A 26,871-nucleotide genomic window follows, 5' to 3' on the forward strand; every position below is an offset into this window, starting at 1 on the left:
AAAAAAAAAAAAAAAAAAAAATATTAGCCGGGCGTGGTGGCGGGCGCCTGTAGTCCCAGCTACTCGAAGAGGGTGAGGCAGGAGAATGGCGTGAACCTGGGAGGCGAAGCTTGCAGTGAGCCGAGATCACGCCGCTGCCCTCCAGCCTGGGCGACAGAGCAAGACTCCATCTCAAAAAAAAAAGGCTCCTTTTCAGGAGTAAACTCAGGCCTGGAGGCCAGGCCAGTAACTATTCACAGACCCGGCAGCAGGCGGCCTGTGAGCCTGGGGGGAGGAACGAGGAGGGGACACAGAAGGGCCGGGGGGTTCTGGGGGGGCCTCTGCATCAATCCCATGCTGCTGCTTTGCTCCCCGAGATGCAGCAACTGCCTGGCTGGCACTGCTGTCCTGGAAGGGGTGACCCCACTTTCACCTGCCCTCTACCAGCACAGCCACCCACGGGCCCTGCCAGAGTCCACCCTGCCCCAATTCAGAGAAAAGTCTTCCGCAGGTGTGTCCAGGCTCAACCTTACCTAAAGGAGTGTGAAAATGGATGAGCCCTGGAAGGTGGCAGCAGGAGAAAAGAGGAAACGAAGTGTAAGCAAGGGAGGCCAGCACCCACTCACAGCCCTCCTCGGGGAGCCCCCAGGGAGGCCCCCTGCTCATGCTCAGTCAGGCCCAGCAGGGGAAGACCCTCCAGGACAGCTCCTCCAGTCCGCACACCACCAGGGAGAGCAGCCCTGTCTCCAGTCTCCTCAAGTCCTGAGTCAACAGGAGGCTCTCGCAAGCTCCTGACTAGCAACTGCTCAGCCTCACGGCTGTGCACAACAGGCCCCTGGGTCCACGCCCTGTCCACGCCTTAGGCCCCAAGGCACACCTGTTTGGAGAAGTCACAGCACCTGGAGCACAACAGGCCCATCCAGCAGCGCACAGGTATGAAACGTGCCACAGCACGACAGCTGGGCTTGGCCAGCTCCACAGAACGAGCGGCCCGTGTTCCCCAAAGCGCATCAGCTGAGGGGGCACACGCACCGCAGGAGGATGTGGGACACCCTTGGCGCTGAGCATTTCTGCTCTGAACTCCATCCATGCACACAGACGCCAACCTGGAAACCTGTGTGTCCAAGGGCAGCTGCCGCCACTCACTGCAGCCAGGCCCACTCCGACACGGAGGGAGCTACTGAAGAACTGAGAAATGCTCAACTCGCCCGAGGTCCTGAGAGGGCCGATGCCTCATCTGAGACCAGGGAGCCAGATGGTGACCTGACCCTGGTATAAACACCCCACTCTGACCTGAATCCAGTTCCCTTCCTCCCATCCCCATCACCTGTGCCCCAGGGCACACCAAAGGCCTCACAGACCGGGGCTGCTCTGGGACAGGCCCATCATGGACATGGGCGTTGCGCAACTGTCTGGAGGGACTTCCGCCCAAGAGTCAGTAGGGGTCCGCTGGGGTTCATCCAGCCCTAAACCCATGATATAAACACCCCAGAACCCAATTTTCACTTTCAGGAAGCAGTGAGCTCTCAACCTCAGTCTCTAAGTCAAGAGGTGAACGGGCCCAGACCTCAGAAACCACCTGTGACTGCTTGGGGAGATGATGGGGATACACCAGGGGCTCCAGACGTCAGAGTTCCCACCACCACTGCAAACACAGAGGAGCAAGCAGGGCAAGACACACCAGCAAACAGGACCCTCCACGAGCACCGTGAACATGGCCAGCCAATCGGAGAGAGCTGGCTCCTCCCAGGTCAGCCTGAGGCCCCGCTCACCCAGCTGGCCCCACATACCAGGGCACATGTGCAAACACGTGGCACAGTGTGGCTGGGCACATGACAGCTGTGCCAGCGTCACTGTAACAGGAACTCTGCTCACTGCCAGCCATGCCCTGAGGCTACACGACACAGGGGACAGCTGCCAGCCCCAGGACTCAGCAGAGAGCAAAAGCCTTTCTCTCCATCAGAGGAGGAGGAGCAGACGGAGAACTACGACCGTGTCCCTGTGCTTCCAGAGAAAAACAGGCCAGGATCAAATGCCCGGATCAAAACCCCAGGACTGGCTTGTGCTCGGCTATTCCAATCAGTGCCGAGGGCTCCGCATGCCCCTTCATTTCCACCACGATGCTCTGAACAAACTCAAAAGGGAGTAGGGACACTAAGAGTGGGCAAACGCCTCCTGATGGCCAGCATAATTTAGGCACAACAGACACCTGTTACTTCCTGAAGATGCTCTGTGGTGAGACCAGCATTTTCGGGAAGAAAACAGCCCTGCGAGGCTGGGCTCAGCTGAAGCTCAGGGGGTCCCTCCGGGGTCCAAAGCTCAGCAGTGGTGGGGAAGACCTGCATTTGTAGGGTGCCCCACAAGGACCTCCCAAATCACAGCTGCTGGGGAGTGTGGAGCCTTGGGCGTGTGAGGGTGCACAGAGGAAACACACATTGCGTACTGATGACTGTGCAGCTTCTCCAGAGGTTTAAAACTTCGCAAAATAGAAGTTGCAGGGACGGGAAGGTAGATTACCTCAAAAAAACAAAAATAAAAGTGGGCACAGCTCCTAGGCAGTGGCCATCCCCTCTGCTTGGCAGGGTGGGTCCCTGGGTGTGTGTGGCCGTCTGCGTCCTGGCCTGTGGCTCAGTGGTCAGGTGAGAGAACACTGGCGCAGGACGACCCCCACCTGGCAACCACAGACGGGCAGGCAGGACACACCCGACCTAAGGCAGGCAGGCAGGCAGGCAGGCAGGCAGGGAGCCAGCCCAGCAGGAGATGTATGTATCTCTGAATCTTGCAAGGGCCACAAGAGGGGAAGAGGGGAGGGCTGGGTGGGGTCAGCACTGTGCTCCATACACCGGTCCTCTAGGAATCCTGCACCCATCTTTGCCAGGATTGGGTCAGAGCTACAGGGAGGCGCTCTCTGAGATCCAAAAGCCAGAAGACCAGTTCTGAGAATGGGAAAGGGGTCAGGGCACGGTGGGCAGCAGCACCCAGAAGTTGGGGCCAGGATGCTGGTGATGGCGACAACCTATATCATCCACTCCTACAACCCCTGTGAAAGAAGGTGTGCCCGAGGCCCAGCTGGGGTGCCCAGCCAGGAGGTAGCCCAGCCAAGCATCATACCCAGGCTTCTGGCTCAATCCCCTCATCACCATGCTGTGGTCAGGGAGCCTAGCACAGGGAAGGAAGAGCAAACGTGCCAGCCACAAAGCGCCGGCCCCCTGCTCACTCCTTGGCCCCAGCCCTGCTTGCTGAGGGACCTCTGATGGCCAGGAGGCTTTCACCAGCCTCTGGGAGAGAAGGCTCATTCAGGGCCTCCTGGCGTCTGACTGCACTTTCTGAGACCTGGGAAACACCCTGAGGAAGTACCATGCCGAGCCCCTGTCCTGGAGATGGTGGAGGACTGCTGTCCCACGCTGACCTGACTCTGACCCCCAGGCTGGAGTCGCTGCCTCTCAGTGCAGGAGTCTTCAAGGTGCAGACTCCTCCCTCACTAACGCTGAGCACCACAAGTTACCCAACAGCAGTGGCAGCCAACCCTCCTTGAAGAACACAGAAATGGCAGAAAAGCAGCCAACGGGGATGGACGAGCCTCCCAGGCAAGGGTCCGCACACAGACTGGTCGGGGCCATGATGGCCACATCCCTGAGCCAGTGCATCTGAGCCCTGATCTCCAAGCAGGCTTCCTGTAGCGCCTCCGACACCTCATCTCACTCCTGGCCAGGTCTCAGGGCAGCAGAGTCAGGGTTGGGTCTCACCTCATGTCTCCAAGCTTCCTGCTGATGGCAGAGCCCACTGTGGACAGGGCAGCTGAAGTCTTCTGTCCTGCCTGTGAAAGAGTTTCCTGAGTCTTCTTGTAGCTGGAAGACACACCAGTTAAATCAACCAGACAGCATGGGCGGGTCACCACCCACAGCCAAGCAAACAAAGCACACCCGAGGAAAACTGAGGAAAGGAGCTAGGGCAAGGGGTGGACACTTGCCAGGTGTCTACAGAGGGGGTGCAGGCCCAGAGCCCCTCGGCCCTCAGAGGCCCCTGCAGCGAGGAGCAGCCTGTGCGTTGCTCACTCACTGAGCTCTCAGCGACCCTGCCGAGTCTCGGCCCCCTAGCCCTGCAATGACGCTGCTTTCTCATCTCACAATCCAATTTCACCCACTCGCCTGATACCTACTAAGCCCGCTTTCCTGTCTTCCCACAGCCCCTCTGACTACAGAGAACATGCCCCATTTGCCTGCTAGAGCAGACGGGCCCCCTGAGGTGCACACCTGGCAGGCAGTGCCAGAGCAGAAAGGCCTCTCAGTGCCCCGACCGGCCCATGCGTGCAAGGTTCCCTTTCCTCTTCCCAAATGAGACTGTGCTGAGGGGAGAAAATGCAAGCTCAACCACGTCTGTGGGGAACGAGCATCACAGAGTGGCCATGCAGCCCGCAAGGTGCCCCTGCTCCAGACGGCGGGGCCCCGTGTGCCTTCAGAACATCGGACAGTTCCATTCCCAGGCCTCTTTTCACAGTGCAAGGGTCTGTCCTGGCCCCTAGTGAAGGCCCCGCTTCTATCCCCTCCAGCTCTATATCCCACCAAAGCAAAGCTTCAGGGCCTCGGCGTCCGCAGGACAGGCAAAGGGTAGCAGGCAGGATGCTGTGGCTGCAGGGATTCTGTTGGGCCCACCATGACAGCCAACACCTGAAGTCGCTGGCCCTCATCCAGCTGCCACCATAAACACAAAACACAGCAGACTCCGACATAACAAAGCCCAAAATGCGAACCCACAGCCACCTCATCACAGCTCCTCCCTCAGTGAAGCCAGGGAACTCGAGGCTGAATGGAGACGGGCTCCCAGGACCATCTCAGCGTTACCAGTGCCAATCTGGAGAGCTGGCAAACCCAGTCAAGCCCTGAGTGGCATCTGGGGTGACTGACGCCAGAGAAGGCGCAGGCTCCTCCCGCTCCCACTGGTGACACCAGGTCCCAACGACGGGCCTTCGGGAGCCCTTACTCACAGGCCCTCCCACCACTCCCTGCAGGAGGCCCGTGTGAGCTGAGTGCTACTACTCTCCAGCCCCCAAACAGTTGATAGGAGCGTGTGACCCACCAAGTGTGCCCTGGCAGCACCTCCCAGCACAGCTCTCTCATGCCTGCCCCCAGCCCAAGGCCTACCAGAGGATGCACTTTCTTTCTTTTCTTTTTTTTTTTGAGACAAAGTCTCGCTCTGTCACTCAGGCTGGAGTGCAGTGGTGCAATCTCAGCTCACTACAACCTCTGCCTCCAGGTTCAAGAGATTCTCCTGCCTCAGCATCCCAAGTAGCTGGGATTACAGGCACCCACCACCACGCCCTGCTAATTTTGTCTTTTTAGTACAGACAGGGTTTCACCATGTTGGCCAGGTTGGTCTTCAACTCCTGACCTCAGGGGATCCACCCGCCTCAGCCTCCCACAGTGCTGGGATGACAGGTGTGAGCCACCACGCCCAGCCCAGAGGATGCACTTTCCCATCCAGGCTCCGTGCAGCTGGAACCATGGCTGTTTTTAAATTTTTTTTTTTTTATTAATAAAACACCAGTTATAAGTAACTAATGACCTGCTACATTTAGTTTCAAAAATAAAAATTCTTTTTTTTTTTTTTTTTTTTTAGACGGAGTCTTGCTCTGTAGCCCCGGCTGGAGTGCAGCAGCACCATCTTGGCTCACTGCAAGCTCCGCCTCCTGTGTTCACGCCATTCTCCTGCCTCAGCCTCCTGACTAGCTGGGACTACAGGCGCCCGCCACCACAGCCGGCTAATTTTTTTGTATTTTTAGTACAGACGGAGTTTCACCATGTTAGCCAGGATGGTCTCGATCTCATGACCTCGTGATCTGCCCACCTCAGCCTCCCAAAGTGTTGGGATTACAGATGTGAGCCACTGTGCCCAGCCGAAAAATACAAATTCTGAAGACATCTTTAACCTTGATTTTCCCTGAAATAACAAATGCATAAAACCATGTGAACATTCTGTGGTTCGCTGAAGCAAAGTCACCTGCAGCAGAGGATTCTAAAGTCCTCACAGCACCTACATTTGTGCCTAAAGAGTGGGGATGAGAAAGCTGCACCTGCATTTGTGCCTAAAGAGTAGGCATGGGGAAGCTACACGTGCATTTGTGCCCTGAGAGTGGGGATGGGGAAACCGAAGTTGGAGAGAAAACAACTGCCTGTGCCCGGCCTTCGGAATGAGATGCGGGTCTTGAGCGTGACCTGTGGGTGGGGAAGTGCCACCCACACAAGGATTGGAATGAGATGTGGGTTCTGAGTGTGACCTGTGGGTGGGGAAGTGCCACCCACACAAGGATTGGAATGAGATGCGGGTTCTGAGTGTGACCTGTGGGTGGGGAAGTGCCACCCACACAAGGATTGGAATGAGATGCAGGTTCTGAGCGTGACCTGTGGGTGAGGAAGTGCCACCCACACAAGGAGGAGGGTCCTGAGGGTCCCTCAGGACCCACTGACCACTGACAAGAGGTGCCACTGTGGTCAGTCCCTGCCATGCCATAAACCACACTCAAGTCCCTGGGGGCCCCAACGCCCTCAGCATTGCTTGGGTGTGGAAAGAGGGTCACAAGGGAACCTCCTCTAGAAACAGGAACCTCCAAACTGGGATGGCCCTGGAAACAATGGGCATCACCTGCACAGCCTGAGGCCACCACCAGCACCTCCCTGGCCTTCTCTTCCTACAGCAGGTCCCTGCCCGACAGCTGTGGCTCTGACCTCTCCCTTCCCCTTCTCAGTCCCATCCCGGGCCTCCGAGGTGGTGGCAGCAGCTGTGAGGCCCCCTTCCAAGGCTCACAGCGCTGCAGGCCTGTTCTGAGAGCCTCAAACACACAGGCATACACATTCCTGAGCGGACCAGAAGGCTGGGTTGTTATTACTCCATGGTAGATGGGGAAGCTGAGCCGGGGAGGAAGGGGCAGGGGTCAGAGCCAGCATCGGCACCCAATAACTAGCTTCAGCTCTCCTTGAGAGCACCGGGCTGGGCAACCCCAGCCAGCACCCATTTGGGAGTTCCTAAGACCTTCTAGGAAGAGAGCCTTGGACAGACAGCAGTTTCGTCCCACTGCCAGTGAGCTGTCCCCTTGGCAGCACAGGGCATCTGGGGGACATCCTTGCACTCCCCCTCTCCTGAGTCTGTCTCTGGGGGCTGCCCCCACTCCCACTCAGGGTGGACAAATGATCCAGGCCTGGCCAGAGCACACCACCTCCAAGGCCACAGCCATTAGTCCAGGGAGACCCATATGGGGCCACACTGTTGGGCTGCAGCAGTGGGGGCAGGGACTTCTCCGCCAGGTGAGTGCTCCCACCTCCCTGTTTGGTTGATGCTACCTCGAGTCGTGCTTTCTGTCACCTGCAACCAAAACAACTCCAAGTGAACCGGCTCATAACTGCAGGATCTATATAATGCCCCTCTCAGCACTGAGGTTTTTAGTTACCTCTGCCTATAAACAGAATGCAACAGGCAATCATTTCACCACTCGCAGAACACAGCTGCTCTCGCGTTCAGACATGACCCACTGAGAATGTGGCCGCATCGCAGCCTCATGGGGCCAGGCACCGGCGCTATCCTCCACCCACCGGCCACGTTCTCCTTCCCATCCATCCTCCAGGGCGCCAATGGCGGAAAAGATCTACAAACATGTGGGTCAGGATGCAGGGAGCTTTTACTGCCTTCCTTTGCAAGAACTCTAGGCGGTGGAGGCACACCTACAGCCCATCTCCTGAAGCTGACTAGGAGAGGCACCAGCCAGGAAGAGCACACGCCATGGCCAGATCCTCAGGCCCCACCTCCCGAGCCACATCCCTTCCGCCTGAACCGCCCCACCAGAAACCATCGCCCTCGGCCTGGGCCGTCCTGGCAGAAACACTTCCACTCTGGAGCCGTCAGTTTGACAGCTCTCCCCACAGAACTCAGGGGAATGGCCTCTGCCAGGTGATGCACTGGCCATATGCTTCCATGCTGAGCCACAGGTTTCTCCAGAGGGGTCGGGATGTTGAGTGTTGTAATAAGCTCTCTGAAACACTATTTGTTTGAAATAGGATCCCGGCAGCTTTATGTCAGTTGGTTTTACAAAACAGCACTGAAGTCTCCTAAGACTATTTTCAGATTGAGTCTGCACTGTGCGTCTGCCTGATGCCCCAACTGCAAGGATGACCGTCACTGTCCCAACCTAGGAAACATCTGCTGCCCAGCAAAGTCACTGTTCAACGCAGCCCAAAAGACACCGCCCACCAGGGTCCCTAGAACACCCAGGTCAGGCTGGGCGCAGTGGCTCATGCCTGTAATCCCAGCACTTTGGGAGGCCGAGGCGGGCGGATCACGACGTCAGGAGATCGAGACCATCCTGGCTAACACTGTGAAACCCCGTCTCTACTAAAAATACAAAAAGTAGCCGGGCATGGTGGTGGGCGCCTGTAGTCCCCAGCTACTGGGGAGGCTGAGGCAGGAGAATGACATGAACCCAGGAGGCGGAGCTTGCAGTGAGCCGAGATGGCGCCACTGCACTCCAGCCTGGGCAACAGAGCGAGACGTCGTCTCAAAAAAAAAAAAACAAAAACAAAAACAAAAAAAAAACACCCAGGTCAACATGCCATGAACCGACCGGGTCCCCAGAGCACCCAGATGTACAGCTGGCTGCTGTAGCCATGCCCACAAACCGCCGGGGTCCCTGGAATACCCAGGGCAACATGCTGGGAACCACCCGGGGTTCCTGACACCAGCCTCCCACTGTGACACCAGACGCAAAAGCTCCACGTGCACAGAGTGCCAGCCTGGTCCCCCAGGACCTTCAAGACAAGCTCGGCAGCAACCACTTCCTTTCAGCCCAACATGGGAGGACTTTCTGCCCATGTTCTGTGGCAACCATTACAGCGCTTCCTTCTAAATAACAGATGAACAAATCCCACAGAGACTATTTAAAAATATCCCCCTCCTCAGTTTAAAGACGTTATAATCAGATCAGAGCACAAGTAAATGAAGTGCTATTATCTAGTTTAAGGATCTCCAAATATTAGGAGTCACTCTGAAATACACCACTGACACACACATATGAAACTATCCACACTTGATCCACACTGGCTGATGCTCCGACAATGCGGTGCCTCCCAGACCGTGAGGATTTCAAATTTCCACCAGCATATCCTACACCACGCCCTCCACTCAAGAACTACCCCTAAAGGGGGAAAGCAATTCTGAGAACCCAACAGCTGGAGCTAAGCAGGGAAAAGGGTTAGGGTTAGAACAAACAAAAATTTGCCACCAGCAAAACCAGGCCAAGTGGTGTCGTCCAGCTTGTGCACTGCTGGAAGCCAAGGAGCTCTATTAGTTAAAGATACAGCCAGGACCAGTGCAGGCCTCTTACATAAGGGACGCATATCAGGCAGAGGGGAGTTTTAAGCGTGGTCAGGTGGCTGAGTGAGTTTCTCTCAGCTACTATTCCCTGTTCCACAAAAGTTTAAAGGATAGTTTACCTGAGAGAAGAAAAGTTATAGTAAGAAAAAAACAGCCAGCAAATACTGAAACAAGCTTGGTGCCAAGTGTGCACAGCCCCCTTCCCCGACTGAGTGTCAGGAGGCGGAGAGGAGGAAGGAGGAGGTGCTGATGATACAGGCACTCACAGGTCTGACTGGGTCACTTTCTCATTCCACTCTCCAAGTTTCTCAGAAGTTTTCACATAGCTAAAAACAGAAAGTCTATAGTGAATTATTTAGAAGAACAATTTTAACTCAGGCATCAAACTGCAGGTGAAGTTCCAGGGAAGACAGAGAAGGACCAGCTGGCAGGAACATCAACTCCACAGACGGCCCAAAAATGGGGTCCACTGCCTCGACCAGGCCCTGTGCAGGCCCCAGGCCGCCAGGTGAGCTGTGGGTGTGGCGGAACTGACGTTCCCTTTTCTGTCACCTGGCAGTAGCCCCTGGTCTCTCCCTAGGAGATTCTTGGGGAACAGCACTGCTGTGGGGGACTGGAAGGGCACAGCCCACAGCCCCAAAACATCCTTGGGATTCAAAACTTATGACGTCCTAGGACAAAAACATGGGCCTCTCATATGTGAGATTTATGAAATGTGACTTGTTCTGTCTTTCTGTAGGAACATGGCATCTGGGAAACATTCCACACCCGCCTCCACCTTGAAGGGTATGTTTCAGAGAAGCCACATGGACAGGGTCAAGTGAGAAAGCAGCACTCCCCAAATTCAGAGCTGAGCGACATCTGGGACAGGTGTCCCAGGGTTACAGGACCATGTCGTCACGTAGGACCACATCGTCATCGGGGAGGGTCAGAGTCCCTAGGGTTGTGGGACTATATGGTCCTATATATATATATATATATATATATTTTTTTTTTTTTTTTTTTTTTTTTTTTGAGACAGAGTCTTGCTCTGTCACCCAGGCTGGAGGGCAGTGGCATAATTTTGGCTCACTGTAACCTCCGCCTCCCGGGTTCAAGAGATTCTCCTGGCTCACCTTCCCCAGTAGCCGAGATCACAGTTGCGCACCACCACACCCAGCTAAATTTTTGTATTTTTTAGTAGACACAGGGTTTCTCCATGTTGGTGAGGCTGGTCTTGAACACCTAACCTCAAGTGATACAAAAGCCTCAGCCTCCCAAACTGCTGGGATTATAGGCATGAGCCACCATGCCCGGCCCATATGGCCATATCTGGGTCAGAGGCTGTGACCATGCCACACCCACAATAAGGACCACAGAAAAACCATTCTTGCTAAGGACCTGATCAGTGCTCTCTCAAGTCTGGACCCTGAAACACAGTCTTCCTATCATTTTCCACCAGGACAACTAGCCAGTGTGTCTGCCTTTTAAAAACACATATATAAGCCGGGTGTGGTGGCCACACGTGTAATCCCAAGCATTTTAGGAGGCCAAAACAAGAGGATCTCTTGAGCCCAGAAATTTGAGACCAGCCTAGGTAACAAAGCAAGACCCTGTCTCTATAAAACGTGAAAAAATCAGCCAGGCATGGTGGCGCATGCCTGTCGTCCCAGCTACGAGGGGGGTTGAGTTGGGAGGATTGCTTGAACCCAGGAGGTTGAGGTTGCAGCAAATCATGATTGCGCCACTGCACTCCAGCCTGGGTGACAGAGCGAGACCATCTCAAAAAATAACAATAATAAAAAAAAAAAGGTCAGCGCGGTGGCTCATGCCTTTATTCCCAGCACTCTGGGAGGCCGAGGTGGGTGGATCACAAGGTCAGGAGTTCACGACCAGCCTGGCCAAGATGGTGAAACCCCACCTCTACTAAAAATACAAAAAAAAAAAGAAAAAAAATCAGCCGGGCGCAGTGGGAGGCGCCTGTAATCCCAGCTACCTGGGAGGCTGAGGCAGGAGAATCGCTTGAACCCGGGGGTCAGAGGATGCAGTGAGCCAAGGTCACGCCCCTACACTCCAGCCTGGGCGACAGTGAGACTCTGTCTCAAAAAAAATAAAAAATAAAAAATAAGTAAAGTACACAAAAACCTAAAAATAATAAAACACATGTAGACACCAAGCTTTTCGAACAAATAAGGCACAGTCCCTGGGCCAAGGGCTCAGAGCCTCTCTCTGGCTCCTTCCAAACAGGCCACTCAATTCCATGGCTGCAACTCGCCCCTGGGCATGATGACACCCCCGCATGCCAGGGGCACGTGTGGTGCACGCTCTCTTCAGCCCCCAGGGGTGCGCCCGGGGCAGGTACCTACGCGTTAGAGACCTGCACATCATGCCAGCTCCTGGACAGGTTCTGTTTCAGCCCCCCCAGGGTGGAGAGGCCCAGCCTCCTCTTGAGCTCTCCACAGTGCCTCTCCTTGGCCGCCAGGACCTGGCGCAGAGTGACAATTTCCTCTTCCACCTGCAAAGCATGCAGTTGACATGATGAGCCATCACTACCGCAGGAAGTGACTAACATCCTCATGCACAGTGCCATGAGTTACACAAGAACTTTCCGCTTACCGAAGCATTAACTCGTCCTAGGAATAACAGCATCTACAGCAGACATCTGGTTTTGGGGTTTTGGGTTTTTTTTTTTTTTGAGATGGAGTTTCGCTCTTGTCACCCAGGCTGGAGTGCAATGGCATGACCTCGGCTCACCGCAACCTCTGCCTTCCAGGTTCAAGTGATCCTCCCGCCTCAGCCTCCCAAGTAGCTGGGATTACAGGCGTGTGCCACTATGCCCGGCTAATTTTGTATTTTTAGTACAGATGGGGTTTCACCATGTTGGTCAGGCTGGTCTCAAACTCCCAACCTCAGGTGATCCTCCCACCTCAGCCTCCCAAAGTGCTGGGATTACAGGCGTGAGCCACCACGCCTGGCCAGCAGACATCTGTTTTTATCTGGTACTAGGAACTTGACTCCAGAGAACTGTCCCATGCCCCACAGCTAAACGGTTCTGGGAGAGCTCCCAATCACTATGTCCGTTTGTGGTCATGAGGAATGGCCCAGGGTGACCACGCCAGGCTTGTCCGAGCTCTTTACTGGGACTGGGCATGGTATTAAAAAGGTGAAGACCAGCCGGGCGCAGTGGCTCATGCCTGTAATCCCAGCACTCTGGGAGGCCGAGGGGGGCGGATCACAAGGTCAGGAGATCGAGACCATCCTGGCTAACACAATTAACACAGTGAAACCCCGTCTCTACTAAAAAATACAAAAAATTAGCCAGGCATGGTGGCGGGTGCCTGTAGTCCCAGCTACTCGGGAGGCTGAGGCAGAAGAATGGTGTGAATTCAGGAAGCGGAGCTTGCAGTGAGCCAAGATTGTGCCACTGCACTCCTTGGGCGACAAGGCAAGACTCCATCTCAAAAAAAAAAACAAAAAAACAAAAAAACAACAAAAAAAAACGGTGAAGACCCTGGCCAGGCACAGTGGCTCACGCCTGTAATCCCAGCACTTTGTGAGGCCAAGGCAGGCGGATTATCTGAGGTCAGGAGTTTGAGACCAGCCTGGCCAACATGACAAAACCCCGTCTCCACTAAAAATACAAAAATTAGCCAGGTATGGTTGTGCACACCTGTAATCCCAGCTACTCGGGAGGCTGAGGCAGGAAAATTGTTTGAACCCAGGAGACAGAGGTTGCAGTGAGCTGAGATCATGCCACTGCACTCCTGCCTAGGTGACAGACCGAGACTGTCTCAAAAACAAACAAACAAACAAAAAGCAGTGAGGATCCTTTTCCCTCAGGGCTCTCGGTCTGGGCTTGGACAATAGAATCTAGAACTGTTGGCAGCCGGTCACCATCTGCACTCATAGAATTCCACATGCAGGGAGGAGGAGGCAGATGGATAGTGACACAGGTGACAGAAAAAGTGCCCTTAAGAAAACACTTGTGTTCCTGAGGTCAATTCCAAACCTTGGCAAGAGTTAGTTACACGAACCAAAAGGTAAATTATCTTTTGTGCTTAAGGTAGTTAGAACTGAGTAACAGAAAAATTCCTGATAATGAAGACTTGAACTTTCTCAGGTCTTAAAAAAAATAATAAATAAATAAAAGAACATGACCTCTGAAAGGGGCATCATTCAAAGCTTTACCACGTAGAATGAGTTCTCAGTATCTTCAGCTCATATATGACTAGCTTCTCTTTAAAAATCCTCTTTCTTGGCTGGGCACGATGGCTCACGCCTGTAATCTCAGCACTTTGGGAGGCCGAGGCGGGCAGATCACCTGAGGTCAGGAGTTTGAGACCAGCCTGACCAATATGATGAAACGCCGTCTCTACCAAAAATAGAAAAATTAGCCAGGCGTGGTGGCATGCGCCTGTAACCCCAGGTACTCGGGAGGCTGAGACAGGAGAATCACTTGAACCTGGGAGGCAGAGGCTGCAGTGAGCCAAGATCGCACCATTCCACTCCAGCGTGGGCAACAAGAGCAAAACGTCTCAAAAAAAAAAACACCTTCTTGCATGTAATCCCAGCACTATAGGGGGAGGCTGAGGCAGGCAGATTACCTGAGGTCTGGAGTTCGAGACCAATGTGGCCAACATGGCGAAACTCTGTCTCTACTAAAAATACAAAAATTAGCCAGGCATGGTGCTGTACGCCTGTAATCCCAGCTACTCAGGAGGCTGAGGCAAGAGAATCACTTCAATTCAGGAGGAAGTGGAGGCTGCAGTGAGCCGAGATCATGCCACTGCACTCCAGCGTGGGCGACACAGTGAGACTCTGTCCTTAAAAAAAAAAAAAAAAAAAATTCTTTTTCTTGGCTGGGCACAGTGGCTTGCATTTGTAATCCCAGCACTTTGGGAGGCTGAGCCGGGCGGAACTCTTGAGACTGGGAGTTCGGGACCAGCCTGGCCAACATGGTGAAACTCTTGTCTCTACTAAAAATAAAAAAAATTAGCCAGGTATGGTGGCAGGCATCTGTAATCCCACCTACTTGGAGGGCTGAGGCATGAGAATCACTTGAACCAGGGAGGCAGAGGCTCCAGTGAGCTGAGATCATGCCCCTGCACTCCAGCCTGGGCGAAAGAGCAAGACTCTGTCTCAAGAAAAAAAAAAAAAGCAATACAGAACTTCACTTTGTAGGGGCCAGGCACAGTGTAGGGGCCGGGCGCAGTGGCTCACACCTGTAATCCCAGCACTCTGGGAGGCCAAGGTGGGTGGATCACGAGATCAGGAGTTTGAGACCAGCCTGGCCAACATGGTGAAACTCTGTCTCTACTAAAAATACAAAAATTAGATGGTCATGGAGGCATGCGCCTGTAATCTCAGATATTCTGGAGGCTGAGGCAGGAGAATCGCTTGAACCCGGGAGGCAGAGATTGCAGTGAGCCGAGATCACACCATTGCACTCCAGCCTGGGTGACAGGGCGAGACTCTCTCCAAAAAAAAAAAAAAAAAAAACCATCTTGACTAAAAATACAAAAAAATTAGCCGGGCGTGGTGGTGAACGCCTGTAGTCCCAGCTACTCAGGAGGCTGAGGCAGGGGAATGGCGTGAACCTGGGTGTTGGGAGGTTGCAGTGAGGCGAGATTGCGCCACTGCACTCCAGCCTGGGCAACAAAGAGACTCCGACTCAAAAAAAAAAACAAAACAAAACAAAAAAAGAACTTCACCTTATTGTAATTCAACTCTGAAAAAAACCTTGTGGATTTAGTTTCTAAACTCACATGTTCTGAATTTAAATGGAAAGCAAAGTGTCCTTGGACTTCCTGCTACTCTCCTTTAATCTTCTAGGCTAGAAATAGCTGTGTGATGTCCTCGGGATCTGAAACCTGGTCCTCAGTCTCAGCATTAAACTACATCACAGGGTGAAAAGAAAACTCTTGGCAGTTGGTTTGACTAAAAATTATGGTTGGAGGCTTTTGTTCTTAATTCCTACATTACTCTTAAGGGACTCCCATGTAAAGAAGATCACATAAATACTTTTTAGAAAGAAGTTTTTGTTTTGTTTTTGAGACAGGGTCTCGTCCAGTCACCCAGGCTGCTGTGCAGGATGCAATCACAGCTCACTGAAGCCTTGACCTCCTGACCTCAAGCAATCCTCTCACCTCAGCCTCCTGAGTAGCTGAGACTACTGGCACATGCCACCACACCTGGCTAATTTTTGGGGGTAGAGACAAGGTCTCACTGTGTTGCCCAGGCTGCTCTCAAACTCCTGGGCTCAAGTGATCTTCCCACCTTACCACCCTGTCCTCCCAAAGCACTGGAATTACAGGCATGAGCCACTGCATCCAGCCAAAATAAGTATTTTTAAAAGAAAACTTAAGATCCAGGACAGAGAGATTCATGGGGTCTTAAAAATGACTATCAAGTGTTAATTCCAACAGAGACACTCGCAGTAGATGGCTGCTCAGAGGCAGTCATGTGTGAACACTCCTCAGGGAGCACTTAGGAAGGGCCAGACACAGAGGTATGGGAAGGGAGTCACGCCCTGTCTCCACTGCCAGGTGGCTCTGAGTCCAGTGCATGGAGCTGGGCACAGACAAAGGGAACCCCGTTATCACTGGGAACACAGAGCAGGGTAGGTGACCACCCAGGACAATTCCTCCCAAGCATGGCCAGTACCCTGGCCTCTCACTAATCCAAGAGGGCCTTAACTCCAATTCACCCAGGACAGACAGCCAAGCCACAGCACCTTGGTAAGCTCAGCCCTGAGCTCCTCCTCCTCAGCCTCTGTCAGACCCTCAACAGCAGGAGTCCGGGCAGCCACACCTGTGTCGACAGGAACATCCGTCATGGAGTCAGACAGCAGACCTTTGTTAGGAGAATTCAGGTTGATATCTGCCAGAGACAAAATGAGGCCACAAGGTGTCAAATAAGTTACTTACTTCCAAGTAAATACGGTAGAGGTCTCTAGCAGGACAAAAGCAAAGGTGGGAGTGGGTGAGACCCTGGAGACTAACACATCTTCTCTGAAAGGTCTGTGAGGACAGCATGGGCAGTAGACGAGGGCAGCCACACCTCAGGCCACCTGAGATGAAAAGCCAATGCCACTTGTGCTGCTTCAGGGCACGAGAAATGCCGGCCCAAGGCAGCCAAACCCGAATTCTGGCTTCTCAGTGAGAACACTATCTTCGGAGGCAGGAAACCCTTGCTACAAAGAAAGCAGCTCAGTCTAACAGATCTTCCACTTTTTTTTTTCTTTTTTTTGTGATGGAGCTCACTCTGTCACCCAGGCTGGAGTGCAAGGGTGCGATCTCAGCTCACTGCAACCTCCATCTCCCGGGTTCAAGTGATTCTCCTGCCTCAGCTTCCGAGTAGCTAGGATTACAGGCGCACACCACCACGCCGGCTACTTTTTGTATTTTCAGTAGAGACGGGGTTTCGTCATGTTGGCCAGGCTGGTCTCCAACTGCCGACCTCGGGTGACCCGCCCGCCTTGGCCTCCCAAAGTGTTGGGATTACAGGTGTAAGCCACCATACCCTGACACGTTGCCACTTTTTTTGAAAAAAGGAACTTAATATGGTTAATATACACAATAAGCATCAGTTTCCTCTCAACACATCTGACAGGGCACATGCTGCTCATTCAGCTCCTTCAGGGAGTCGGCAAAACAAAATTCCCTTTACTTCCCTCCTGATTCTCATCCCACTGCCAGAAGGCCGCCAGCAGGCGGAGAGGTGCAGAGCAGCGTGCTGCCGCCACACACCTCAACTACACCCAGATCACATTCAAAGTCCTGCAGCCATTGTTTTTTTTTTTGGTTTTTTGAGACGGAGTCTCGCTCTGTCGCCCAGGCTGGAGTACAGTGGCGCAATCTCGACTCACTGCAAGCTCCGCCTCCCGGGTTCACGCCATTCTCCTGCCTCAGCCTCTCCGAGTAGCTGGGACTACAGGCGCCGGCCACCACGCCCGGCTAATTTTTTTTATTTTTAGTAGAGACGGAGTTTCACCGTGTTAGCCAGGATGGTCTCGATATCCTGACCTCGTGATCCGCCCGCCTCTGCCTCCCAAAGTGCTGGGATTACAGGCGTGAGCCACCGCGCCCGGCCAGATGCAGCCACTGTTTTTTCTTCATGTCAAATGCATCTTCCTGACTACACTAAAAGTCTACAAGATTTCATGTAAGGAAAAATAGTCTATTTCGATTCTCTCCAAATCCAAGCACACGACTATTATAACACTTTTCCTGTTGACCAGAACATTCTGAAAAGAAACAGGCTTACTGCTGGGCGCAGTGGCTCATGCCCATAATCCCAGCACTTTGGTAGGCCGAAGCAGGCGGATCACATGAGGTCAGGAGTTCGAGACCAGCCTGACCAAAATGGTGAAACCCCATCTCTGCTAAAAATACGAAATTAGTTAGCGTGGTGGCACGCACCTGTAGTCCCAGCTACTTGGGAGGCTGAGGCAGGAGAATCACTTGAACCCAAGAGATTACAGGCGTTGAGCCACCACACCCGGCCAAAAAAAAATTCTTTTTAAAAAAATAAAAGAAAAGCTGGCCGGGCGGGGTGGCTCATACCTGTAATCCCAGCACTTTGGGAGGCTGAGGCGGGCGGATCACCTGAGGTCAGGAGTTCAAGACCAGCCTGGGCAATATGGTGAAACCCCATCTCTACTCTTTTTTTTTTTTGAGACTGTCTCAAAAAAAAAAAAAAGAAAAGAAAAACTAAGCCTTTTAAATTAAAAGACAACACGAAATCAGATTGAATGCACTTAACAAAGACACTCTTCTTAAAAGCTGGCTGCATCTCACTCCCTTCAAATGTCCCACAGGACTGGAGCTGTGCACTTCCTTGGCACTCGACAAACGCTTTCTAAACGAAGTGTATCCACTTTTTTATCCACTGATTCTCATTTTTTTTTTTTTAGACGAGTCTTACTCTGCCACCCAGGCTGGAGTGCAGTGGCACGATCTCCACTCACTGCAACCTCCACCTCCTGGGTTCAAACGATTCTCCTGCCTCAGCCTCCCAAGTAGCTGGGACTACCGGAGCGCACCACCATGTCCGGCTAATTTTTTTATTTTTAGTAGAGACGGGGTTTTGGCATGTTGGTCAGGCTGGTCTCAAATTCCTGACCTCAAGTGATCCACCGGCCTCGGCCTCCCAACGTGTTAGAATTATAGGCGTAGGCCACTGAGCCCAGCCTTTCTCTTCTATTTAAAAAAAGACAAATGAGGCTGGGCACAATGGCTCACACCTGTAATCCCAGCACTTTTGGAGGCCGAGGCGGGCAGATCGCCTGAGGTCAGAAGTTCGAGACCAGCCTGACCAACATGGAGACACCCCATCTCTACTAAAAATACAAAATTAGCCGGGCATGGTGGCGCACGCCTGTAATCCCAGCTACTCGGGAGGCTGAGGCAGGAGAATCGCTTGAACCCAGAAGGCAGAGGTTGTGGTAAGCCAAGATCGCGCCATTGCACTGCAGCGTGGGCAACAAGAGCGAAACTCCGTCCCAAAAAAAAAAAAAAAAGTAGAAAGACCAATTAACCTGGCATGGTGCGCCTGTAGTCTTATAGTCCCAGCTACCTGGGAGGTTGAGGCAGGAAGATCGCTTGAGCCCAGGAGTTGAAGACTGCAGTGAGCTATGATTGCACCACTGTACTCCAGCCTGGGAAACAGAGAGAGACGCTGCCCCTAAAAAAAAAAAAAATTTAAAAAAAAAAAAGGGGCCGGGCGCGGTGGCTCACGCCTGTAATCCCAGCACTTTGGGAGGCCGAGGTAAGCAGATCATGAGGTCAGGAGATCAAGACCATCCTGGCTAACAGTGAAACCCCGTCTCTACTAAAGATACAAAAAATTAACCGGGCATGATGGCGGGCGCCTGTAGTCCCAGCTAGTTGGGAGGCTGAGGCAGGAGAATGGCGTGAACCCGGGAGGCGGAGCTTGCAGTGAGCCAAGATCTAGCCACTGCGCTCCAGCCTGGGCGACAGAGACTCCATCTCAAAAAAACAAAAACAAACAAAAAACACCCTCCAGAATAATGCAGCACCCAGAAATTATAAAGCTTAATAAGTGGCCAGGCACAGGGGCTCACACCTGTAATCCCAGCACTTTGAGAGGCTGAGGCAGGCGGATCACAAGGTCAAGAGATCGAGACCATCCTGGGCAACATGGTGAAACCCCGCCTCTACTAAAAATACAAAAATTAGCTGGGCATGGTGGCGCGTGCCTGTAGTCCCAGCTACTCAGGAGGCTGAGGCAGAAGAATCGCTTGAACCCGGGAGGTCGAGGTTGCAATGAGCTGAGATCGCGCCACTGCACTCCAGCCTAGCGTCAGAGCAAGACTCCGTCTCAAAAAAAAGAAAGAAAGAAATTTAGCATCCCTCTTTAGAGCCCCAAAATGGAAGGCAGACTTGTATCATCTTCTCAAGACTTTAATCTCCCGGGCTCGCTCCACGCCCCTCAGTGGCCATCTCATACTCCTCTGGGGCGACCGTTCTGGAAACAGGCCTGGTATGCTGGGTGTGCCCCTGACTCACTCCACCCCTCTCCATGAGGCAACCGCTCAGCAGGCTGAGCTCCGAGCAGAGTTGCTGCCCAAGGGGAGCTCTGCTGAACGCGAAGACCCCTTCTCCGCTCGGGAGCCGCCCTCAACACCTCGGACTGGGTCCAGGGCCAGAGAGCGTGAACCCGACGGCCCAGCGCAAGGACCGGGGGGTGGCAGAGCAAGCAAGAGCAGGGTGCGGGGTGGGCGGCATAAGCGAGACCTGCTTGGAGCAAGAGAACCCAAACTACGGGAGCAACGGCGGGCGCCAGGGAACCACACCTCGAAGCGGTCCCAGAGGAGACCGGGAGGGCGGCTGGAGAGAGCCCAGGAAGCGGTCTGGGCCGCGGGCAAAAGACACACCACGACCATCATAAGCTTCGAGGTCAGTGGGCTGGGAGCTGAAGAGGGGCCGCGGGGTGGGTGAACAGAGACCGAGAGAACAGAGAGTCGCAGACGCGACCCCGGGGACGGAGAACACCGGGCGGCCTGGGCCCATCTGCAGCGGCGGCGCCCGGCCCAACAGGTACCTTGGCCGGCGGAGTCCATGTTCAGGCGGCGGCCGGGCCGCTGTCGCGGGCGCTATGAGAGCCGAGCGGGCGGCGCCGGGAGTAGCTCGCCGCGTACACACCAGACAGCGGAACTGCCTCGGCTCCGCGGCGTTACGTAACCGCGATGCGACGGCTACTTCCGCCCGGGCACGTACTCCGCCTTCTTCCCGCCCCCACCAGTGATGTCCAATGAGAGCGTCGTTTGGCCCGTCCTGGTTTACCCGACTCAACCTGATAGGCCGAAACTGCGGGCGAAGCAGGAAAGGGAGGCGTGGTTCGGAGGGAATCCATTCCAGGTTGACTCCACCAGCGAGAATCACAGGTAGAACGGTCAGAGTAGCGGGAGGACGAGGAAGGTGGGAAGTGGGAGGACCGTCCAACATGGCGCTGTGGAAAGCCAGCGCAGGGCCCCAGGGGATCTGCCGGGGCGAATGCAGCTGCCTAGGAGTGCTGGGGCTCGCGCGCCTCGGCGGCTCAAACTCTGACCCCTGGAGATCCTTTCCAGCCCGACCCCTTACTTTACGGGTCAGCCTCCCCCCGTAAGTCCTGTATTTATATTCTTTTTTTAGTTGGTCCTTGTTTTTCTTTTTTTTTTTTTTAGACGAAGTTTCACTCTTGTTGCCCCGGCTGGAGTGCAATGGCGCGACCTCAGCTCATTCCAATCTCTACCCTCCGGGTTCAAGCGATTCTCCTGCCTCAGCCTCCCGAATAGCTGGGATTACAGGCGCGCGCCAACACGTCTGGCTAATTTTCGTATTTTTAGTAGAGAAGGAGGTTTCGTCACGTTGGCCAGGCTGGTCTCGAACTCCTGACCTTAGGTGATCCACCCGCCTCGGCCTCCTAAAGTGCTGGGATTACAGGCGTGAGCCACCGCCCGTCACGCCTGGCTAGTTTGTCCTTTTTATGGGAACTTTGTATTGTATGCGGGTTACGCTGAAAAAGATCGCGATTCGTCCCCTCGCCCTGCAGGCGCCGCTGCCGCCTCGCGTCGGGCGTGGACCCTGCGGCTGGGGCCTGCGCGTGTGCACCCCGAGGTTGTCTCACTTCCTGTTCAGGGCGACCAGTGCTGCGCCCTCCCCACTCCACAGATGAGGAAGCTGAGGTTAAAGTCACTTGCCCCAGGTCACTCCGCAAGTTGAAGCGCAACCAGGATACTCTGGAACACCAGGCAACTGGCCCCACGAAAACAAGTCCCACAACTTCCCTTCTTTGGCTCCTACTTGCTCCCCGAAGAAAAGCCTTAAACGGTATTCAAGCCCTTTAGGATCTGATGTCCTAGGACTCCACTCTGGGCTTCCAGCCTGGGGTGGTACTGGTCCCTAGGCATGGAAGCTCCTCCCACTGCCCCTTCCTTCACCCGGCCACCTCCTCCCACAGGTGTCTTCCTGGTACTCTTGCACAGGCCCGAGTCCCTTACCACCACGGCCTTATCCTGCTCTGGTGCTCTCAGTAATGTTTTCTCCATTTGCTGCCTTTCATTCTTTCCAGAGATTCTTGCTCAACCCAACCGGGCCAGCCCAGGGACTAGGGACATGTAGGGACAATAGTCCCTGCTTCAGACAGTTCAGGGCAGACCACAGAGATGTGACATTACAGACCGTTGTGAGCAGAGGCCTTGTCTCATTCTGTGTTGCATCCCTAAGCCAGGAACAAAGTCCAGCCCAGGCCTGGTTCCAGGGGACACGCAGTAGTGTTCTCTGGCCTGTGCACGTGTATCTGTAGCATCACATGCCACCATGTGAGTCTGCAATCTGCCTGTGAATGCCCTGGTGTAGAAGCCAGGAGTTTGGAGGTGGGAGGGAGCCCTACAGAATAATAGCCAGTGCGAACTCCTGGGAATGTCCAGCCACTAAGACCTGCCCACAGCCCTGCGATGCCAATGTCCTCCTTTTCACGGGAGCAGCTTGCACAGACTTTCAGCGCACAGCTGGCATCGTTTTCCCAGGAGCCATCCTAACCCAGGCCAGGTGAAGGGCTCCTCCCTAGGACCCCACAGCCCCTGTTCCCATCATCCTTCTGTGGTGATCAAGGCACCCATTACACAGCATTGCCATAAACCGGGTCAGGTTAACCTTTCATTCCCTTAGGAGCTCGGTGGGGGCAGCCAAAAGTATTAGTAGGAGGAAGACAGAAAGGAGGGGACGCAGCAACGAAGAACGGGAGGAGGGTCAGAACGCCCCTGTGAAGGAAGGAGGGCACCAAGTCCCCATGTTCTGCCTACCCGCCTACCCTTCCCCAGACAGCAGATCAGGAGCACCCCAGCACCCCCCCACCGTCGGTGCCGGCCCCCCGCAGTGGTTGGGGGTATGGGGAGGTGAACCAAGGAGGCCAGGAAGGTGTTCAAGTGCGTGATCCCCAACTGGGTCATATAGGTTACAGCCCCCAGGGCAACTGAAACTCCTCAGGCTCCAGAGGGCTGAAGTGAGTCGCCTCCACGTTCTTGAGGTGCTTCCGAGCCAGGAACAGTGCGAGCCGCCGGCGGCGCCGCGAGCTCAGGCCCTGGCCCTGGCCCACCAGCCATGGGAAGGCGGGTCCGTGTGGCCCCTGGGCCTCCTCGCCCTCCAGCTCCTCTTCGCAGCGTGCACGGTAGGAGCGCAGCAGCGCCAGGCACCAGTCCTCGTCCACGCGGTAGCGTGCATAGAAGGCGGCCTCCTGCGCCAAGCTGCCAGCGCGCAGCCAGCGGGTGACGACGGCGCGGCCCTCTCCCGCCATCACGACGGGGTAGCGGTGCTCCAGCAGGCGCAGCAGCAGCTCATTGCCCCGGTTGCCCTCCACGTCGCCGGGTGACAGGGGGCGCAGGCGGCCCGAGGTACTGACCACGTCGTCTTGCGTGCGTCGGAGCAGCAGCACTGGCCCCGGGTAGCAGCAGAGCTGCTCGGCCACGTTGAGGTTGAGGTGCTCGCGCACGGTGCGCACCACCAGCCCCTTCCAACTGTGGGGCATGACCTTCAGCGCCAGCGGCACGAGGTCGTCGAAGGTGGCGTCCAGCACCAGTGCACCCAGCTCCGGGTAGGTCATGGTGGCCCAGGTGGCCGTGAAGCCGCCAACAGACCAGCCGTAGACCACCAGCTGCGCGGGCAAGAAGTGCAGGCGGTGCAGTGCGTACTTGACCACCACGTCCATGGCGTTGGCGTCGTGCTGAGGGAAGGGCACGCCAGTGCTGCCGCCGAAGCCGGGGTGGTTCCAGCCCAGCACGGAGTAGCCGGCCTCGAGCGGTGCAGACAGACAGCCCATCTCATAGAAGCCCGCGTTGCCTTCGCAGCAGATGACGAGGCGCAGCCCGTGCCCGTGGCTGCCCGGGTGCTGGCGGCGGTCCATGAACATGGTGTCGATCTCGTTGCCGTCACAGGCCACCAGCTTGGCGCGCCGGCCGTGGTAGCGCTCCACGAGGCGCTCTTGGCCCTGCTGCAGCAGCGGCAGCAGCACGCGCGTCATCAGGGACACGGAGCCAGGGTAGAGGAGCCAGCGGCCCAGCGAGTGGGCCAGCGCGTAGCTAGCGAGCTGGCCGGGCAGCTCGCGGAGCTGCTGCAAGAGGCACTGCGCCTGGCTGCGAGCCCCACGTGGAGGCCGCCCCAGCGCGTCCCCGCCCAGCGCCTCTTCCCGCAGCAGCCACACCCCCGCCGCGGCTGCAGCGCAGGTCAGCGCCCGGTGGCTACTGCTCCCGCCCACGGCGCGCACGTCATCCCAGCGGAAGGCCACGGGCCAGCCGCGGAATGTGTAGGTGTAGCTGGCGGTCAGGTAGATCTTGAACACGTGCACCAGCGCCTTCACGAAGCAGATGACGCACATGAGCGGTGGCCCCAACGCCCAGCCGCTGGGCCAGGGTCACCGCGAGAGGCACAGGGCAGTCTTAGGGGATACCGGCTCCCAGACAGGCCCTGATGGCCTTTGTGACCTAGCCTTCCAGGGCCGAGGGAAGGCTGCATCCTGTTGCTAGGTGATGGGTGCACAAAGCGTTCCCAGAGATGATGAACCCACGGTTCTGCCCGTCCCCCGCCTTCGCCAAGACCCCACCAGCCAAACGCTCCCAGGCCCAGCTTTCTCACCCATGATTTGAGCAGCTACTGTCTCCCTCTTTCTTCCTTATTTATTAAATCGAGATGAGGTCTCGCTATGCTGCCCAGGCTGGTCTTGAACTCCTGGGGTCAAGCGATCCTCCCGCGTCCACCTCCCACAGTGTTGGGATTACAGGTGTGAGTCCCTGCACCCCGCCTCCTTCTTCCTTAAACTTAAGATGGACAACCCCACAGGCCAGAAAGGGACAGCAAGGCCTCCTCCGCCTGTACCAGGCTTGCTGTGGGTCCTGCCCCCATCCCTTCAGGGTCTGCTGGTTTAAACCTCATCTCCCCAGGACGGCCAGGGTCAGAGACAGGGCGGCTGCTGCACCAAAAAGGCGGTATTTGCTCTCGGCCTGGCCCCTCCCCTCCACACCTTCCTTCTTCAGTGCTGACCAGAAACAAGCCCCTCTCCTTTTCTGGATCCTCTTTTCACTGGCTGCCAGCAACAGCCGTGACCTTCTCGGGCGGGTCCTGCCTGGCTGGGGTTCCTCTTTCTCACTCCCGGGTTGAGCCCCCACTCCCAGGCTGCGCCTCCCTCTTTTCTGGAGAGGTATGGCATGTTCCCCTTTTCCTCCTGCCCTGGAAAGGGCCAGCCCACCTGAGGGCAGGGTCGGAGGCCGCCTGCCGGCGGGGGGGGCCCAGGGAAGGGGGCAGCTCCGGGAACTCAACAGCTCCCCAGACCAGAAGCAGACATGCGACAATCAGGGAGTTTGGCAAATCCAGCCAGAGCCTCTGAGCCCAGGTGCTAGGCCTGCCTGAGACCCCAGCCTTCTCGGGAAGGGGTAGTTTCAGGCTGAAGCACCCCTCTCTGCTCTCCTGCTTAGTGTCTGGGTTAGAGGCACTACCTGACCCAAACGGGCCCCACCCCTAGTTGGGGAGTCAGCTGCTGCCTTTAGGGGTTGGGGGACAGAAGACAGGGACCATTAACAAAGGAAGCGATTTGGGGGGCTATTACCCCCATTCTAGGTTGCCAGATAAAATACAGAATAATATGCCAGTTAAATTGGAATTACAAATAAACAAATACTTCTTGGGTATAAGTATGTTCCAACTACTGCTTGAGACATTATTTTAAAATTGTTTATCTGAAATTCAAATTTAACTGGATATCCTGTTTTTTTCATTTGTTTGTTTGTTTGTTTTTGAGACGGAGTCTCACTCTTGTCGCCCAGGCTGGAGTGCAATGGTGCAATCTCAGCTCACTGCAACCTCTGCCTCCCGGGTGTTCAAGCAATTCTCCGGCCTCAGCCTCCCAAGTAGCTGGGATTACAGGTGCCCGCCATCACACCCGGCTAACTTTTTGTACTTTTAGTAGAGACGGGGTTTCACCATGTTGGTCAGGCTGGCCTCTAACTCCTGACCTCAGGTGATCCACTCGCCTTGGCCTCCCAAAGTGCTGGGATTACAGGCATGAGCCACTGTGCCGGGTCTAGATATACCCTGTTTTTAAATTTGTTTTTGTTTTGCTAAATCTGGCAGTCCTTCCCCCAGGCACACACACAGTTGAGATCCAAATTTTCCTGGTTATCCAGCTTTGATCTCAGATTGGCTACTGTGCTCATTGGTCAAGGCCTGAGAACAAAGAGGGTGTCTCAGGGTCCACTGGTGCACCTGTCACACCATCCTTTCCACTGGGTCCTGGGCAGCAACAGGAGCCCTGTGCCAGGAGAAAACCCACAGGGTACTGCCCCTGGGGCCAAGGGATGGGCAAGGCTTCCCCTGGGGATTGGTGGTTCTGGTCCTGCTCAAGTGTCCACCCCTAACCCTGTGGGGAAAGGAGCCTGACGTGGATAGAGGTGGGGATGGAAACTTCTGCAGAGGGTGGGAGATGATTCCTTTCCCAGGAGCCTCTTTCTTAAACTCAGTGGCTGCTTACTCTAGGCGGGTTGGGGCTGTGGGCCCAAAGGCTCCCGGCCCATTTTGTGTGAGACCACAGGAGTGAACCCAGCAACAGAGCTGAGGATCTGACAGGGGGGTCCCTGCCGCCTCAGTTCAGATCCTGGCAGCGGCAGGAGTCCTGGAGAACTGTCCACGCAGGATGTTGGATGCACTAAACTTTATTTTGATTCCCCTGAACAGATCCTGCTTGGAGGAGCCTCGTCCTCCTGGGGGCAGTCTCCCAGCTTGATCTGCTCTGGGACTTGTTTGGAAATGGAGGCTTTTCTTTAGCCAGGCCCACCTGCCCTTAGCTTCCCCCACAACAACCCACCCACACACACACACAGAGCAGGAAGTTCTTGAGAGGAGGAGGGGAGAGCCTGGGACCGGATTCTGAGGGGCAGAGGTCAGCGGGCTGGAGCCGCTGGCCCCCAGGGGTTCCATGCCTCATCCTGTGTCTGGCCCAGCCCCTGACCCCACCAGCCCACGGGAGTACAAGTGCCCCAGAACCCCCAGCTCTGTTGAGACAGGAAAG

At 55.1% G+C, this 26,871-nt stretch overlaps 2 protein-coding genes across 3 annotated transcripts; both read right to left on the bottom strand.

Moving 5' to 3' along the window:
• Positions 1-31: 31 nt before the first annotated feature.
• On the bottom strand, positions 32-20,500 carry TPD52L2 (TPD52 like 2). Of its 2 annotated transcripts, XM_032141947.2 has the most exons (6): positions 20,380-20,500; positions 16,049-16,194; positions 11,682-11,830; positions 9,603-9,662; positions 3,726-3,827; positions 32-539 (listed from the first exon to the last, which is right to left on the bottom strand). In XM_032141947.2, the coding sequence occupies exons 1-6, from the start codon at positions 20,396-20,398 to the stop codon at positions 509-511; spliced, it is 507 nt and encodes a 168-aa protein (XP_031997838.1). In that variant the 5' UTR covers positions 20,399-20,500; the 3' UTR covers positions 32-508. The 2 variants fall into 2 exon arrangements, with proteins under 2 accessions (XP_031997838.1, XP_031997839.1); XM_032141948.2 differs by lacking the exon at positions 9,603-9,662.
• Positions 20,501-22,503: 2,003 nt separating this feature from the next.
• ABHD16B (abhydrolase domain containing 16B) lies at positions 22,504-24,290 on the bottom strand. Its single transcript, XM_032141950.2, has one exon. The coding sequence runs from the start codon at positions 24,187-24,189 to the stop codon at positions 22,774-22,776; it is 1,416 nt and encodes a 471-aa protein (XP_031997841.1). The 5' UTR covers positions 24,190-24,290; the 3' UTR covers positions 22,504-22,773.
• Between the last annotated feature and the right edge of the window lie 2,581 nt (positions 24,291-26,871).

This window comes from Hylobates moloch, unplaced genomic scaffold (genome assembly GCF_009828535.3).
Source record: "Hylobates moloch isolate HMO894 unplaced genomic scaffold, HMol_V3 SCAFFOLD_21, whole genome shotgun sequence".
NCBI lineage: Eukaryota > Metazoa > Chordata > Mammalia > Primates > Hylobatidae > Hylobates > Hylobates moloch.

What these genes read in the sequence shown, in the direction of transcription:
- TPD52L2 (XM_032141947.2), bottom strand. An exon ending in AAAGTGACCCAGTCAGACCT is followed by an intron (nt 3,828 to 9,602) that starts GTGAGTGCCTGT and finishes TGTGTCTTCCAG; the next exon opens with CTACAAGAAGACTCAGGAAA. An exon ending in AGGAAGCTTGGAGACATGAG is followed by an intron (nt 540 to 3,725) that starts GTGAGACCCAAC and finishes GCCACCTTCCAG; the next exon opens with GGCTCATCCATTTTCACACT.
- ABHD16B (XM_032141950.2), bottom strand. Translation starts at nt 24,189, where the DNA reads ATGTGCGTCATCTGCTTCGTGAAGGCGCTGGTGCACGTGTTCAAGATC.